The sequence below is a fragment of the Plectropomus leopardus genome, chromosome 10 (assembly GCF_008729295.1).
Source record: "Plectropomus leopardus isolate mb chromosome 10, YSFRI_Pleo_2.0, whole genome shotgun sequence".
Lineage (NCBI taxonomy): Eukaryota > Metazoa > Chordata > Actinopteri > Perciformes > Serranidae > Plectropomus > Plectropomus leopardus.
In genome coordinates, this window is record NC_056472.1 from 5,440,622 (window position 1) to 5,457,902 (window position 17,281).

The 17,281-nt window shown below is 41.8% G+C and overlaps 1 protein-coding gene across 9 annotated transcripts in view; it reads left to right on the top strand.

Moving 5' to 3' along the window:
* Positions 1-17,281, top strand: part of tns1b (tensin 1b) — a 188,047-nt gene that overhangs the window by 156,982 nt on the left and 13,784 nt on the right. For 7 of the 9 annotated variants that reach the window (XM_042494936.1, XM_042494932.1, XM_042494933.1 and 4 more), the window contains 5 exons: positions 5,318-6,829; positions 8,727-8,807; positions 11,978-12,171; positions 12,254-12,392; positions 16,699-16,794. In XM_042494936.1, the coding sequence (XP_042350870.1) occupies positions 5,318-6,829; positions 8,727-8,807; positions 11,978-12,171; positions 12,254-12,392; positions 16,699-16,794 (2,022 nt within the window). The remainder of the gene's footprint in view (positions 1-5,317; positions 6,830-8,726; positions 8,808-11,977; positions 12,172-12,253; positions 12,393-16,698; positions 16,795-17,281) is intronic. The other 2 variants (XM_042494935.1, XM_042494937.1) reach the window with 2 other exon arrangements.

Below are 17,281 nucleotides of genomic sequence, written 5' to 3' on the forward strand. Positions count from 1 at the left end.
ACAGTAATTCAGAATCATGTCACTGACATCGCAATCTGCTTCAAATAAGAGTGGAAGTTGGAAAAAAAATCTTGTGGAGGCCAAAGTCACATGTTTATTGTTATCAGCAACAAAGAAGAATGTGAAATTGTTTTGTATTGTGGCGTGCAACAACAAAGTAACTGTCCTGCATGCTAATGTATACAGATGGTTAAGTGATATGAACAAATGACTGAGGAGCTTTTAAACTGTGGGAAAAAGATTGTGTTTTGTGTGTATATTAGTATGTTTTTTTTTGTGCATACCATCTTTGCACCCAAGAGGGAGAACAACTGCTGTAAATCATCTACACCTGACGTCCTCCTTTTTTTAACCAGTAAGACAATGAGCCCCTCTTACATAATATATCATATCTAGGGATGTCAACAGCTAACCTCTGTTAATCAGCTAACCGCAAAGAATATTTTTCAGTTCAATACAGTTCAATTGTATTTCTGAAGCCCATTATTACATAATCACAATTTGCCTCAGAGGGCTTACAGCATATCACATCCCTGTGTCCTTGGACCCTCACAGTGACTGAGGAAAACCTCCCCAAAAGCCCCTTTCACAGGGGGGAAAAACAGTAGAAACCTCAGGAAGAGAAAATGCGGAGGGATCCCTCTTCCAGGACAGACAGGTATGCAATAGATACCATAAAGAGCAATGAAATAACATGAGATGAAGAATTGATACATAGGAAAGAGAAGGAGAGGGAGGGAGGGAGGGGGAGGGGTGCTGTGCTAATAAAAGCAAAATTACATCCTAATCAGATCAGATCAGCAGCCGCTCAATATATTCATCTTTCTATTTTTTACCCACTAAGTTTTTCTGTTTTCTCCATCAGCCTGCAGCAGCAGGGTGGAGTTTTCTCCCAGCTTCCTAGCTTGGAGAGAGCTTGTTAAATGACTGTTGTTGGACCAAGTAACTCTTTCCATTACATGAGTGTTTTCAACACCAGTGGGATAAAGGAGGGGCATCTGTCTTATGTGTGCATGGAAATGGCTCATTCTACCAGTGTTGGTGTATGTCTGTTTTTCAGCACATTTTTTCAGTTATAGCTTAAACAAGACTTATATTCCATGTCATTTATAGACATTTGTAGGAATAAAACAAAAACGTTTTATTTGCACAATGGGGTAAGTCATATGCTGTATATACAGGAAGTAGGTGTGTGAGAGCCCAACCTAAAGGGACTGATATCATTCTATTAAACCCTATACTCTGGATTTAAACGGCCCATCAGCCCCCACCTCTCACATGCAGTGTCAAACAGGCTGTTGTGATAGACCTCCCACGTGCGCACACACAGTAGGGGCAGCCTTTAGACCAGTGCAAGCCACTGAGCAGCCAGTATCAGCAGCAGCTCTACTGATCCGACCAGACAGCTACTCAAGAGCGGGAGGAGGAGAAGGAACAGTAGCCAAAGCCAACTCCCCCTAACTTTTGCTGTAATCCCTCGTGTCCCATCCCGGGGGCTACTCTGCAGAGTTTTTCTTAGCTTAGATTGGGACCATACCGTCGTCCACTGTTGGCACAGGTAGGGGAACTTCTTCCTGCAGAGGTGTTTCTGCTGTTTCCTTTGACAAGGCTTTGATTTATTTTCAATGTTGGAAGTGTTTGTAGTTGAGACATACTGGATGTGAAATCAGCTGAGCTGTGTGACTTATCATCCTAATTGCACAAGTCCTGTTCAGCTGCGGGACAGATGATTATAAAGGTGCTGAGATGGAGAAAGCGAGGGGAGCTCCTCTTTCACGACTTCTGTCTATGTTTATCTACATGACTGATGCATTTAAAGTGTGTATGCGCTCATGTAGATGGGAATACATCCACAGTCCCAAACTTGATACTTGCAGTTTCATAAGCTGTATAAATGTGTAATGAGGACTTGATTTGGAGCGTCCTGTCTTAGCAGCTAGCTTTTCTGGCATGACAGCATTGACTTTAGTGGAGAATTCAAATTAATTGCTTCCAAAAATCTGAAAACCTGCATCATGTGTCATCTGTTTTTTTAGGCCATGGTCTGTATTTACTATGCCAGTCATGACAACTATACTGAGCTGATGAGACCACATGTACTGACACTGAAGATGCTTTGTCAAATTGGCATGTGATGCTGCAACAGGCTTGGGCTGGCAAATTAGATTGCTTCTTATTTTTAAATCTTTATCGCAATGTCAAGTTAAGCTATTTATTCATCCTTTATTTAGCCAAGAAGATCCATCTGCAATACAAGATCTCCTCTTCTAGGGAGTCCTGGTCAAGATGGCAGCATAATCAGCATAATCAATTACAGTACAGAAATTAATTATGTCACATAGAAAAATACATAAAATAAGTACATTGCATTAGACTTTAATATTGTACTTTGAGTGTAGAAACACTTTATATCACTATCTATAGGTGCTATTTTGTCTAATACGTGCCCTGCTGCTAACTCTCTGGCCAACCAGACTGAACCCTCACTGTCAGACATCCTCTGATTGATCAGAAGATTTACACTGCATCTTCAAGGAGGGAATTACAATCCGTCATGCCACCTTGCTGCTCCATAATAAAGTTAGAATCGCGGAATGGTGGGACAGAGTTTTCTTACCTTTAACCATCATAAGAGGTGGTATCAGCACTGAAACAACCTCAGTATAAAGGGGGTAGTAGACAAGACATGTTATACCCACTGTGGGAGATATAAAAAGAAGGTGATAGCAGTTAGCAGCTACCTCAAAGAAGAACAGTGGCTGAAAATAGCTACAAATTGGAAAAACAATGAGATTCAGGAGCTACTTGCCCTCCAAGCAGAGGACGAGATCTTCGACTATATAAAATGGATGCTAAATAATTGTTATTGCCATGTTATGCCATTGTTATTGTTCATAAAGTGCTGCCGATGCATTTGTTATGTCACACTAGAGGCCAATGCTGTTGTGTTACAAGTCATGCCACTCATGCCTCTTTTGCTTCTGTGATGCTGCCATACTGTCTAAAATCACACACTGGAGAAGCGTGATGCCACAATTAAATTGTTTGGTTCTTTGTAAAAATGCTAAGACAACATAAAGAAGGGACTTTGTAGCAGCCCTATAGCACAATCTCTGTGCAAAAGGGGCTGATAAGTGCAGACGTAAGTGCAAATACCAGAGAGTAAGTGTTGTCTTAAGAAAATGGCTGTCCGGCAAAATTCTGGATAATAGAAAGATGATGGGTTCGGAGTGCATGCACTGTGCAAGTCAGATTGGAGAACTGAGTTCACTTTAAGTATCTGTTTTTTTATCACAGCTAATATCAGAATATTCAACAATGTTATTGCATTTTTCCTCCTATTGTGCAGCCCTACAACAGGCCATCATCAGACTAGACAGAGGCTACCATAACCTCTTTTTCCCGCATGTGGTCAACCAATGTAGCAAAGTAAACTTACTCACAGTTTAGTAGAAGTAAACATACGCTGTGTTTGTGTGTGACCAAGAGCCACCAGATTTGTTTCCACCAGCAGTCTGACAGCGCAGCCACTACAGTGCGCCATTCCCTTGGCAAGTTGCCCGGGCCCAGCCAGGGAGACTTTGCAGCACCCAGCCTGTGTACGCCCACCGAGCTCTGTTACAGAGCCCCGTATTCACTGAAACCGAGTTGGAGATATCTATAAGTTACAGAGACACAGACGGCTTCTTTGTGCAGCTCCTTTCCCAGCTGTGGGATCTGATTTGTTTATCAGGACACGCCTCATCGTGAGTTATGAGGTTCATGGGAACTTTAATGGGCAGTAGAAGAGGAATTATTAGACAAGGTATTGTTTTGTAATTGAATGTGTAACCACATAAACTGTTACTTAATGGTGTGGGGTAATGAAGTTAGGTAGTTGTGATCATTTAGACATTACACTTTGTTTGCATTGATCCACCATGTTGGCTGTATGAGAGAATGCAGGAGGAAAAAGCACATGTAAGCTTGTGCATGTCAGCCTTTTCAGTGTGACTCTCAGTATGTTGAGCTTTTGTTTTGCTTTGGGTTTCGGAGGCCAGGAAAGCCTCCAGGCCTTCTCTTCTCAGTGAGGCTGATTTTCCAGTGATGACTAAATTCTTCTGATTGGGGCCCCCTACTTCCTCTTCACTGGACTTGGGTGTGGCTGTGTGTGGATGGACATGAGCATGGCCGTGTATGCAGTGGCGCTCCTAGAAACTTTTTATAATTTGTCGACAGATGGGGCCCCTGAAAATTTTGGGGTGACACACCAAGACCAAAACTGCATTTCAGTAATTTGATTATGCTGTAATCTGTAAAGTATAAAGTATGCTGTAAAGTATACTGAAATTCAAAACTATGTCACTATGGAGAAATGGAATTATATACTTTGGTTACTTATTTCACAATTAAGACAAGTAATTTTCTTATGCAATAGACCAATACTGGTGCAGTTAGCATCTTGAGTTCCACAACAATCCTGTTTTAATGTGTAATCTATCTGTGCATGTTGGGCGAGTCATTGCTCTTCAAATAGACTTGTATAGTATACAGTATAATAAGAATATGTATAATATGATGTTAATTCCACTACAGAAGAGGCCTGATGATCACTAACATTAGTGGTGAAAAAAAGTGGATATATCAATATTGGTATCGGTCATCAGCCAAATGAGCTGATATATGTCGGCACATTGGATATCGGCAAAAAAATCCAATATCGTGCATCCCTAAGGAATATGCATTTCTGTTCAGTGAACACCATCTACATTGCAGTATTTCATCCTAGCTCCTGAGTTGACAAATCAGTCAATTAAAAGTCTGTGAAATCCATTCATCCATCCGGTTTCTATATCAGCTTATCCTGCTCGCAGTTGTGGGGATCAAATAAAATCAACAACTGATTCATCTTCTATTATGCTGGTATCCCTCAGATGATGCAGTTCAATCCATTTGGCTTGAGAAAGTGCAAGGCAGGCTCCCGTGATTTCATCTTTTTTTCCACAGTGCATGCCACAGACCCTGCTCATTTCCTGAAGCTGGTAGAATAAGTGGACATGAGCCAGTGTTTAATTTAACTGCAGCTGTTTTGGCAGTGCCCACACAATCTCCAGATACCCCTGCTTTTCTCTGTGATAGTCCCTGACTCTTTGCTTTTTAGTGTCTTGATGAATATATGCCTATATTTAGAGGATTACACGCAGTTTTGTAGTAGCCAAAGTACTTTGGCTCTGAAAATACTTGAGTGGTTGAAAATGAAGGGTTGTGGAAAGCTGAATAGTTGTTGATTGTCATCTTTCTGATTCTAATGAGCCTCTGTCATTCTTGTTTGTTTTAGAAGTCATCCATACTGAAGGGCCCCTAGACGGCAGCCTCTACGCCAAAGTTCGTAAAAAGGAGTCAGTTGAAGGATCAGTCACGGCGAATGGCCTTCCACCCACTGCTGCTGAACATGCCCTACCTGCGGTTGACCATGCCTTGTCAGTGAGCAGCGACTCAGGAAATTCTACTGCCTCCATCAAAACAGACCGAACTGATGACGCAGCAGCAGCCCCTCAGACCTCCACAGTGAGCCAGGCACACGTCCCTGTGGCTGAGGATCTACCCCCAGTCCATCACCACGCCCCACCTGCACAACAGCCAATCAGTCCCCAAGAGAAACAGGAGCTGGAGCAGCTGCTGAGTGGCTTGGAAGGGCCCATGCATCGACAGGGCTACCTGTCCACCCCAACCTCTGCTGTTGGAGGCATGCTTCACCTGGTACCTGCCCAGGTCCATGTCAATGGGCACAGTAGCATTGACCGTGAGACGGATATTTTAGACGATGAACTGCCTACCAGTCAAGAGGGCAACAGTGTGGACAGTCTAGGGACGTTCTCTTCCACGGATGGTCGGGCTACACCAGCTGATCTTTACTACCAGCCCGAGCCACTCATCAATGGCCAGGATCATGTGCCGTATCTGGAGCGCAGTGTCCCAGAAAAGCCTCTGGAAAGTGTCCATCAGGTTGGCATGTCCAACAAACCTGTCACTTTGACGCAAAGTGATTCAGCCCCATCCACGGGTAATTACATAGCTACCCAGAATGGCAATTTGTACCGCTCTCAGTCATTTGGTGCAGAGCCAAACTCTATGCCACAAGCACCCGCCCGCACCACCAGTAGCAGGGAGGCCGTCCAGCGTGGTCTCAATGTTTGGCAGCAGTTTGGAGTACCAGAGGAGCCAGTAACTGAAGGCCTGACTTTTAGTCCACCTCCTTCTGTGGCAGTGATGCCCAGCCACCACAGCCTCCCACAATTCCCTCACCGCCACAGCGCCTCCCAGCAAGAAATTGAGCAATCCATTGAAACCCTTAATCTCCTCATGTTGGACCTGGAACCAGGCCGCTCGCTGGTTCCAAAGTCCCAAAGTGCTCCACTGCGGGAAAACAGTGCTGTAGTGACCACCCAGCCGTCCTTCTCTCAGAGCCAACCCAGGCCTTCCTCCCAGGCCGATGCTGCCATTCGCACTCACTTTTCTGGCCCCACGTCCAGTCTGGCCAGCCACTCGTTCCCGGCTCAGATGTCACCTGGAAAGCCCAGTACACCAGAGCCTGCATCTGTCCAGGGATCTGTGAGTTACACATCTGAAAGAGCTGGGACGAGTCCTTCCTCACAAGCCGCCCCTGCTGCAGCTGGTCACTTCCAGGTCAAGCCTGTCAACAGCTACCCACCAAGCACATTGTCCCAGTCTGCAGAGGTCTCTGAGCCCCAGAGAAGCCCTAGTGCTGCTTCAGCATCACCCCAGCCTAAAGAGAGCGAGCAAGATGAAGTCTTCAACGTTGAAGGTCTGGTGGCTCAAAGAGTAGCTGGTAAGATCTAATATTATTTTATCTTGACACAATAATATAATTTGTGACCTCAGCACCTTTTAATTTAAAGGAAGAATTACTTTTAAAGAGTTTCCCATAGAATTCAAATTTGTGTGTGATGGGGGCAATGACAGCAAACTTTCATTTTTCTTTTTTTCTTTTTTGAATGTGTGTGTCCCTTTCTATCACGCCGTGTCTCCTCCCTAAATTCAGAAGTTTTGTCGGTCACTGAATGCAGTGCAGGTGGAGCTCTTCTTGAGTTCTTTTTTCCTCAGCAGTGGTTTGTAAATTGCAGCATGGATCAGATCTATGGATGAGAGGAGCACCTGCTTTAAGTGAATGCCAACTTTTAGCAAAATGAACAGAATGTCAATGCATCTTACATTCTATTGCTCCATCTGTGCCCAGAGTATGCTCTGTGCTCCAAGTGTGTGGTGCAATGAGTAATCAAAAGGTTTATATATAACAAAGGCGCCCAAATCCAAATGGTCCAAATCCACAACTACAAACTCTATTTGTGGCGGCACCTTTAGATGTATTTTGGGGTCTCAAAGATTTCTATAGTTTCTATAGAACAATTAAGTGGTGACCCCAAGCAAAATCAACCTTAAAATCCAATATTCCCGCAGACACTGCCTCAGCCTTTTAGTTGAGGGCTTTTGCCTTGACCTACAGTCCAAAAAAGAAAAAAATGTAAGAGTGGAGTTGCACAGTTTGCGGAAATATTGTATTTAATCTTTGGGTTTTCTGTGCCAACATTCACATTATACAACCTGCTGCTGGTTAAAGTGTTTTGATTTCATTTCGTATTAAGAACACTATGTGACAGGCTGCTGAGGTCACAGATGTGAGTACCTGATATCCTGACTTTGCCTCATTAGCCACGTTATTTAGTTTTACATTACATGATGAGACAAACACAGTATGTCATCTCAGAGTTATGTCATTAAGGTGTTTCATTCTCATATTCCATACAGTTCATGCAGTCTGTGTGGCTCTTCCTGCATAAGGAGTAGATGTTGGACAGTCCTTTTTATCTTACAGCCCACTTGTAGTCTATAGAGCTCACACTCCAAATATCTCCCAGAAGGCTTTGTTCATGGGTGAATCTTGCTGTAATTTCTTCCAGGATCCACCCACAAGTACATTTGGTTCTTGCTTCTACAAACAAAGTCTTATTCGGTTAAAGCGTTCCTGTTGTTAACTGGTCATTACTATATTCTAAGTTACATATTGTTAATTCTACAGTATCATTCATTATACCAGTTGTGTGTAATCTTTGTTTCAGTGGCAGCAATTCAGGGCAGAACATGCATTGAAGAGTAACCTCAATGCCACCAGTTGTTCACTGTACACACACCTCTCTCAGAAAACACTGGTCTGTCCTTATCTCATTTCCTGAGTGTCACCTCATCGGTCCCCATCACTCAGGCTTAAACAGGAAGCGTTCTCTCCAGTCCTGCAGGTTGACTGTCCCTAGATAAGCACGTCAGACATCCTGCAGAGCAGCAAGAAAGTCAATAGAAAGCAGCGTGATAGCTGAGCCCTCAGATAACCAAAGCCAGAAAGAGGTTTTCTAGAATCAACAATATGCCTCACTTAACTTTACTGCTATTTACGTGCAGAGCAATCATCCACATGACGCAATGCAGAATGTCATTAGGAGTTAGAAATGTAGTGTATTGTTTGTGTGAGGTAAAGGAGACACATGTCATAAAAATCCTTTTTTTTCATGACTTGTATTGAGACTGTAAAGTCCAAACTGTCTCACTTATTGTTTTTAATGTGGCTTTCACTGTTCTTTTCCCAGGCCAGATCTCGTATTGCTCATTTTCTTTTTCCTTTTAGTTTTGTCATCATCATTCTTCTTTCTCTCATCATCCATCTGTTTACCCAGAATACTCGGCTCGCGTCCAAAGTGTCACCCCCAGCATGACCTCTTCTCAGTCTGAGCACCGCCGCTCTCACTCCTTCCCGGGTTTGTTCTCCCATCCTGTCCGAAGGAATACTTAAAAATAAAAAGAAAGAGGGGCAGGTCCTTTTTTTTTTTAAGTGTTCCTTCAATCTCAGTTCAAGTCTGTATCTGGTTTGCCTTTGAGTGCGGTGGGCTTTGATCTGCATTTAACCATTTCTTGTTTAATAATTGACTGCCCCATCTCTTTTGCTTCCTCTTTCTACCTTTTGATATATAACATGGTTCTCTGTCATCGTCCGTTTGCAGAGCAGCGTCATCATCCGACTAACCGCTGATTCCTCTCTGCAAACATACTCACCCTTCATTCCCATTTGTTCAAAGTTGCAGTTTTCTACCTCAAGGTTAGATAATTACCTCAGCTGTGGCGTAGGAGAGAAAAAAAAAACTGGATAATGTTAAAGTTTCGCAAGAACGAGACAGAGGAGGCACAAAGGAGGCTCTGTCCCTTGCCAGCAGAGTGCATGTCACAAGATCCATTTTGCCAAACTCTGGGAACAATATGGAGGCCAGGATACAGTGGCCTCATTCACGGCTGCTTTTTTCACTCGAACTATTTTGAAGATTTACAAAGCCAGACAAAGGACACCAAATCTAGTAGAGAGACCACAGTCCTAGTTGGAAACATCACTAAAGCCGTATGTGTCCACTGGGAGACGGAGACCACAATGCAGACGGTATTGTTCTGTTTAGGGCCCTATGGGGCCAGTCTGGCCTCTTTACCGCAGACAGTAATATCCCTTTTAGTGATGCAACACAAAGTTAAATGTTACAGAATCTTTTCTTTGAGCAGCGTTCACACAAATGTCATTACCTTGGATGACCTGTCTGAGCTGCAGGTGTGCACATGTGGACACTGTGCTTCCCCTTTCTCTAAAAAAGAGAAAAAAAATCACCTATCAATTTTATGTTTTTGGAATCAACCCCATGCTTATTCACATGATGACTGAATTTTAAACGGCTGAGAAATGTCAGTCCTCAAGAATCTCCAGCCATCCCAGCTGGTAACCATTAGCTGTCGCCAGGGCAACAGCGCAGTGTTTGACAGTACGCTGCTGCTGAGCAGTGCATCGTGGGTAAATCTGGTTCTCAGTTTCTGGGCTCGGTGTGATGGGTGGGTGTGTCTCTGTTTTGGGGTGTTGACTACATGCTTTTAAGAGCTGTCAGTTCCAAGTTTTTTTTAACCAACACTGTGCCAACAGCAAGCTATCTGAAGCTGGAGCTCCATCAAGAATCCTGACAGACAGCACGATTGGCACTTATTGCTTTTTTTCTATGATGTATAAATAATTAATACACATTTATATAATAAATACATTGATTTATCAACCATAAACTAACAACTGTAATAAAAAAAACACGCTATTTGGTAACTTCAAGGTCTGAAAACTTTGAAAAAAATCCCTCCAAAACTACCAATTTTATCCTTGGGTGGTAATTGCAGCCACTTCATTCCTCATTCTTCAACTCAAAATTTTCACAGCTGCTATCACTAAATTTTCCCCGCAAGTATTTGGCCAGGTTTTGCACCCCCACTTGAAAGTAAAGCTGCCTGAACGAGATATCAATATTTTCACGTTTCCATAACGGTCAGGTTCGTAGGGTGTGTCTACTTCCATGTGTGGAAAAATCAGTCAGCATCAAACTGACATAAAGCCTGTGTTCAGTTTTCTGATGACATTATTCCACTTTGACGATTTTCTTGTATAGGTGTGAAAGAGGAGCTACAAGAAATAAACAAAATATGTTAACTGAGGGTCAGTCAAACATATTCATCCTACTATTGCAGTGGCATTTGAAACATCAAAAAGCTGCCTCGGCACAAACTACATACTGCTACTTTCCCAAAGCATGACTTTTCCTGAAACAAAGTGACATTTCACAAAACAAAACCTCGTTTCACAAAACGAAATTTAACAAAAATAAAAAATAAATTCACATTTAACAAAAAAAAAACATGACATTTGTCAAAACACAACATTTAAAAAAAAGCAAGAATCTTGAAGGGTTTTAAAATGTAAATTTCTGAAATGCCACGTTTTGTTAAATTTTGCTGTGTTTAATGAAATGTTGTGTTTTGACCCTCAGGCCCACCATAGTATCATTAGATAAAAACATGACACAAATTTTGGAAATTATAACCTCAGTATATTTTAAAATAATTTCTCGTTTTTGGGCAACGATCTGGCGTCATCACACGTGTCGGAAACAATCCTAAGCAGCCACCACTGAAAACTTGTTAAACAAATACTGTAATACTAATATATCCTTTTCTTTATCTAAACAGAATGGAAAGACAACATCAACATTAGAAAGAATCTTTAAACAATTTGGTGCAGCCCTACAAACAACACCACAGAATGAATTATTCCAAGTGTCCTACTTTTTCTGAAACCAGTTGTACTTTTCTTTTTTTCTCTCATTAACCTTCATCTTGTTCCAAAGCGCGGGCAGCCAGTGATAGTCTTTCACACTGGCCATGCAGCTTTGGCCAACATTTCATGCTTTGCTACCTCCACCCGCCAGTCAACGGCATTGCTTATTAGCATAAAGCTCTTAAATCAAATCCTGTTTGTTTTATGCCGGTGGCTTTCTCTCACTCTCTCTCTCTCTGGCTCTCTCAGTTCACCAGATTAGCTGAAATGAGCTTACTGGCTGCTTTGAGGTTCAGCCAGATCCGGCCACGTTGGCACATTAGATAACGAACATACAGCTCACACCAGTGTATCACAAAGTTTCGATCATTTGGGTGAGAGAACATTTTCCCACAAGCATTCCAAAAAATATTTTTTTTAGTTTCAGATAATGCCGGAAGGGGTAGAATGTAACATATTGCCAAGGTTGAGTTTTTATTTCAGCTAAACTTTGAAAAACAATTGTGTTTTTGTTGGGGATACAATGGAGTGTGTTCATTGATGACTCAGAGCATTTCTTAAATATTTGTGACTTAATGGGCTTCAGTTTGATCAACAGCTAACCCTGCATTAAGCTTGTGTGTGTGCATGTTAAATCATAAAGTTTTCTGCAAAATGCACACAATGGTCCGTGCAGTGAGCATTCACAGTGGCTGACAACCATTAACCTGTGATGACGGCGATGGCATTGCTGGAGGAAAGCAGTGTGATGGAGCAGCAGTGACAAGCCGATTTTTAACTCTCACTTGCGTGTGATCTCAGGTGTTCAGGCCCGCACAGTGTCCTTAGACGAGCCTGCGACTTTGCCCCGTCACCGTATCGTCAGCGACGGCCAGTACCAGAATGGTCCAGACAATGAACCCTCCCCCGATGTCCCACTTCGCTCCCCCGTCCGCTGTGTTTCTCCAGAGTTTGTCAACGCCATAGCGATGAACCCCGGAGGACGGCCTAAAGAGGTAGAGAGCACACACTTTTAGACATGCTTTTTACTGCTATTTTCTCTACATGTTGACATGTGTTTGTTGCTCCACTCCTCAGAGACACATGCACAGCTACCGTGAGGCCTTCGAGGAGATGGAGGGTGGCCCCATCAGTCCTACACCCATAGTTGGTGGTGAGGTGTTTCCCCAAACCCCTGCCTTCCCCATCTCGCCGCAAACCCCTTACTTCAACCTGTGTAAGTTCCCCCTCTGGCTGACAGAGGGCACTGTGGAGCTCAAGCTTATCAAAATGACAACACAATTTAAGTCAAATTGTAATTTAGGTTGTATTGGACAAAAGTTTCATTCTTGTCTGGAGATTAAGTGTCTTATTTTAGTGATGAGGTTGCGTAACTTCAACAGTTAACCATTAAGCAGTTTATCAGTTAACAGCTGAGATTATTTTTGACTGGTTACATACAGTATATCGTCCATCAGACTGAAGGGTGGGCAGTGGCCACTATGTTTCCAAATTTTGCGTTTTTTTCTTTAAAATGAACCAGTCAGTTACCAGTTAATGGGTGTCAGGCTGACATCCCTAGTAGTTGTAAAACTGAATTTGCTCTGGGAAGGTGTGAAAGGTTCCATTATGTATAGAAACTCTTGGCAAGTCACTCAATTTACTCTATATTTACTTACACCAATTTCTGTTTTATATACTCCATTTGGTAGCACGTATCCGGATCAGAGAAAAAATATCCCCGCTATTACCTCATCTCATTTTTATTCACATTGTAAATGTGCGGCATTTCCAGTGCACGAGTGGGACGCTGCAGCCTTCTGGCCTCGTGTTGGCTCATCAAAATGCCTGAGTGGCCACGACTTGTAAAGACCGAATCCTTCTTTTCTCTCAAGAATGTCTGCAGTCATCGGTCAGTTCTCTCAGCATAAGGGAAAAAAAGGGAAAGAAAGACAGTTTGGTGTACCTAATTTCCAAAATGTAAGTGTGGCCTGCCATTTGGTCACCTGTAATACTCATCTTTCTCTTCTATCCAGCCAAGAAAATAGAAAAGATATATACAGACCAATAGACACACACACACACACACACTCATCTCCCCATTTCGTCTTCACCCCAGAGTCATGTATTAGGTAACACGTTGTTGGCCAACTCTACCAATGACCTCATCCAGTCCTCTTGCCTATCTCCCGCAGGGCACACCCATAAAAGTTAGTCATAAAAACTCACACCATATTTTTAACACCCGCTCTGTGGCGTAACATCCCTGCTTCCCCTGAAAGTGGGAACATCGCGTACACAGTGATGCATATTCTCTGAGGTAAACAAAGATTGTTGAATCATGGGTGAATTCACTATGACAAATTGATATTAAATTGTTGCATTAGATATGTATTTGTGAGAAAACACTGTTGATGTTTTTTATTCACCTATGAAACAAAGATTATAGCTTGATCACAAACTGTAGTTAACTGTCATCAGTTAACTGATCAGTTTTGCAGTTATTTGCAAAACTCGTAAAAGTCGCATGGTTGGCTAATTGATTAGTGCACGCCACACCAGTTTTACTTCCCATTACACCGTCATCTTGAGTAGTGTGTCAAATCACTTTCCCACTCAGCCTGCCCCACATACACACACCTCCCACGGTTACATATGGGGCATCGAGGCTGCAAGTACAAAGAATTGATTTGGATTCTTTGGTAAGTGGAGGATGCACGTCTCTCTACCGGAGTTCCACTGTCCCACAACGTCAGCCAAACGGATCCCAAAATCCCTGTCCCTTCCCCCTCTGTCGAGTGAGCTTTAGCCGTCACTTATCACAGTTCTGCACTGCTTTGGCATGAGAGACACACGAGAGCAGCAACAATGGAAACAATGCACAACTCAGACATATTCAGTACTTCTTTAGCTGATAAAGCAGATGCAACATGTGGTGCAAAAACAGGGCATAACCTTCACTTTAATAAATTAACAGTGAAAAAATGAAATGAACTAGAGCCCGACCAATACTGGATTTTTTGGGGCCGATATTGTAGGAGTCACAAACTCTGATATCAATATATTGGCCGATATTTTTATATACACGCTTATGCAGTGCTACAGGGATGCATGATAATATCTGCATGTCACTGGTATCGGTCAATATTGGCTTTAAAATAAAATGTCAGAATCAGCCAAAATGCTGATTACATTCCAATATTATACATACATACATACAAACATATATATATATATATATGTTACTGACAGAGAGAGGCAAAGTCAACATGTTCAGAGCATCATCCCTAGGTTGATTTATATGTCTTGTTTTGCACAATGAATGGGTATTACATACATTGAAAAGCATTTTATGTCTCCATCTACTGGTCATCATGATAAGAGTATACATAATATGATGTTAAATCCACTACAGAATATAATTGATGATCATTATCGGATATCAGCAAAAATTCCAATGTTGTACATCTCTACAATGCAGTTATTCTTCATATGTGGTTATCAAACACTTGTGATAAACTTCATTGGGAATTTAATCCTTATAAATTACTCTAAGCATTTTTTTCTGTATCATGTTTTGTTAAAAATAAACATTTTTACACTGTGTATATCAGACAACATATAAGCCGATACAGATATATATGGGATTGGCCAATATCGGCAGATAAAATTGGCTGACTGATATATTGGTCGGGCTCTGAAATGAACCTTAGTGAACACACAGAGGCTTCATTTCATTAGTCAGCAGATACGTTCCATTGAACTCCCCCACTCCTCCCTCGATTACTTTCCATCTGACCACCAAATGACCTCTGTGTGATTAATGCTGTTTCATAATACAGAAGTGGAACTACTTCTGAAACGCAGCAACAGACAGACTCATCCATAGATTCAAACACATAAAGCACAAAGACATGCTGCTGCTGCTCTCTTGTGTTGCTGTTGTCATCTGTATTAGGGTTCCTGTTGCTGCCTTGTTTCACCACAGCCAACACCCTGCCTGCCCTCCCCCAGCAGTCTGAATTACCCCGCTAGTCATGTCTTGCCCTTTGATTTTTGTGCCTGCAATATGTGTTTGTTTTCAGAGGTTTTATTTTTTTCCCCATATTATTTGTGTTTGCGCTGGAGGGGAATAAGGGAGTAGTTGGCATTGTAAAAGGAGGACTAGAGGTGCAAGACGGATTCGTAAAGTGGAAAGAGTTACCTTGGCTAAATCACAATTAGGATGATTGTAGTAATATAGCTTAGAGCTCTCATGGTAACATACTTTACTACTCATCTTTCCCTCCGGTGTTAAAGGGATAGTTCAGAGTTTTTGAAGTTGGGTTGTATGGGGTACTTATCCATAGTCCGAGTATTACGTACAGTCAGCATGCCCCTAGTTTAGAGAAGCAAGCTGGAGTCCAACCTTACCTTTTCTTTAGACAGCCTGTTCCGATGGGGAAGCCGTTAACGGCTTAATTTCCTCTCTCCTCGATCTCTTCAAAGCCACCAGACTCTATTGAGAAAAGCAGTCATTTTAACTCGCTGAACATGGGAGCTGCTGGTCTACTGCTGCTTTGAGCAGTTAGTTAGTCTGTGACTTCGGTGAATCTTAACTAATCCTTTTAATCGCCAAAGTCACGTAATAACACAAATGAAAAAGAAATGATTGAGGTAGCAGTCAATTAGCAGCTCCTGTGCTCAAACTCATTTTTTTAATATGGGTCTTAATTAAATAGCTAAAATGCATTTTATTGCTGGCCCCCATCCACAGCAGTGCATTGCTTAGCTTCCCGATCAGACTTCAGCCTGCCTCTCCAAACTAAGGGCTTACTGACCACCATCTACTATATGTATTATACTGTCTATGGATGAGTACCTCATACGACACTAGTTTGGAAGATTCTGAACTATCCCTTTAATGTCGCAGAGACTGTGTCAAAGTGCCTGTTCGTTCATGGACAGAAGCGTTGTGGCAACATTTTAAATGAATACCGGGATTTGGGCATTACTAATGTAACCAAAACAAGCATCAGTTTGCTAATCTCACAAATGTTAAACATAAACAAATAAAGCATCTAAATGCTCCACAAATATGACCCGTTCCTGTGGAACCAAGTCCCCTTCACTCAGTTTGACCCAGCTCTGCCTTGATGTCGACTTGTGTTTGACACACACCTTATTCTGCTGCTGGTGGAGTGAGGTGGTGTTACTGCCACATGGTGTTTAGTCACATGCATGTCTTGCCCCTCCATCAGAGCATGAGCGCACCCCTGAAAATGTTGCTCCTGTGTGTTAAGCTGTGTTGATACCGTGTTGTCTTGACAGCTGTTCACCTGGTTATTATTAGAAAATTATCAAGACTGAAGGTCAACTTTACACAAGCTTTATGGAAATTAAATGAATATTATGTACAAATTTATGTTGGCTGGTCTTACACACATTGGCATCATTTTTCTTAAAAAAGTAATAAATCATTGTTAGAGTGTGTCATCAGGTAGCAGCTGTCAGGCTGTCAGTGATGTGTGATGCTGTGTGGTGATAGGTGTCCCTCTCTGCAGGTCGCTCACCTCCTGGTCTTGCCAAGACTCCACTGTCAGCTCTGGGTTTGAAGCCCCACAACCCAGCAGAGATCCTCCTCAATCAAACAGGCTCAGGTTGGTAGTTTTGTTTTCTAATGTTGTTAAAATGCTCGCACATCAGTAAATGTTGTGGAAAAAAAAACAAACTTTATTTGGATTTCTTTTTTGTATGTGTTTGACAGGTTGGACAGTTGGGTTGCTATGGATATAGATTTGTCCCAGTATTGTATGTGCAAACAGATTGACAATCCATGTTTTAATGTGTAATCTGTTAATATATATATATATATATATATATATATATATATATATATAAAAAACTTCAACGAATACACCAAAAAGATTTGTTCAGTCAAACGGATGGGCAAATAAACAAATTCCACAAATAAAAATAAATATCTCTAAATATATATATATATATATATATATATATATATATATATATATATATATATATATATATATATATATATATATAACCGATTCCCAAAAGATAATTTGCAAATATAAAACAGACCTGAAAATAGAAGTTGTTTTATAACAGATCTGAAAAAACACACAC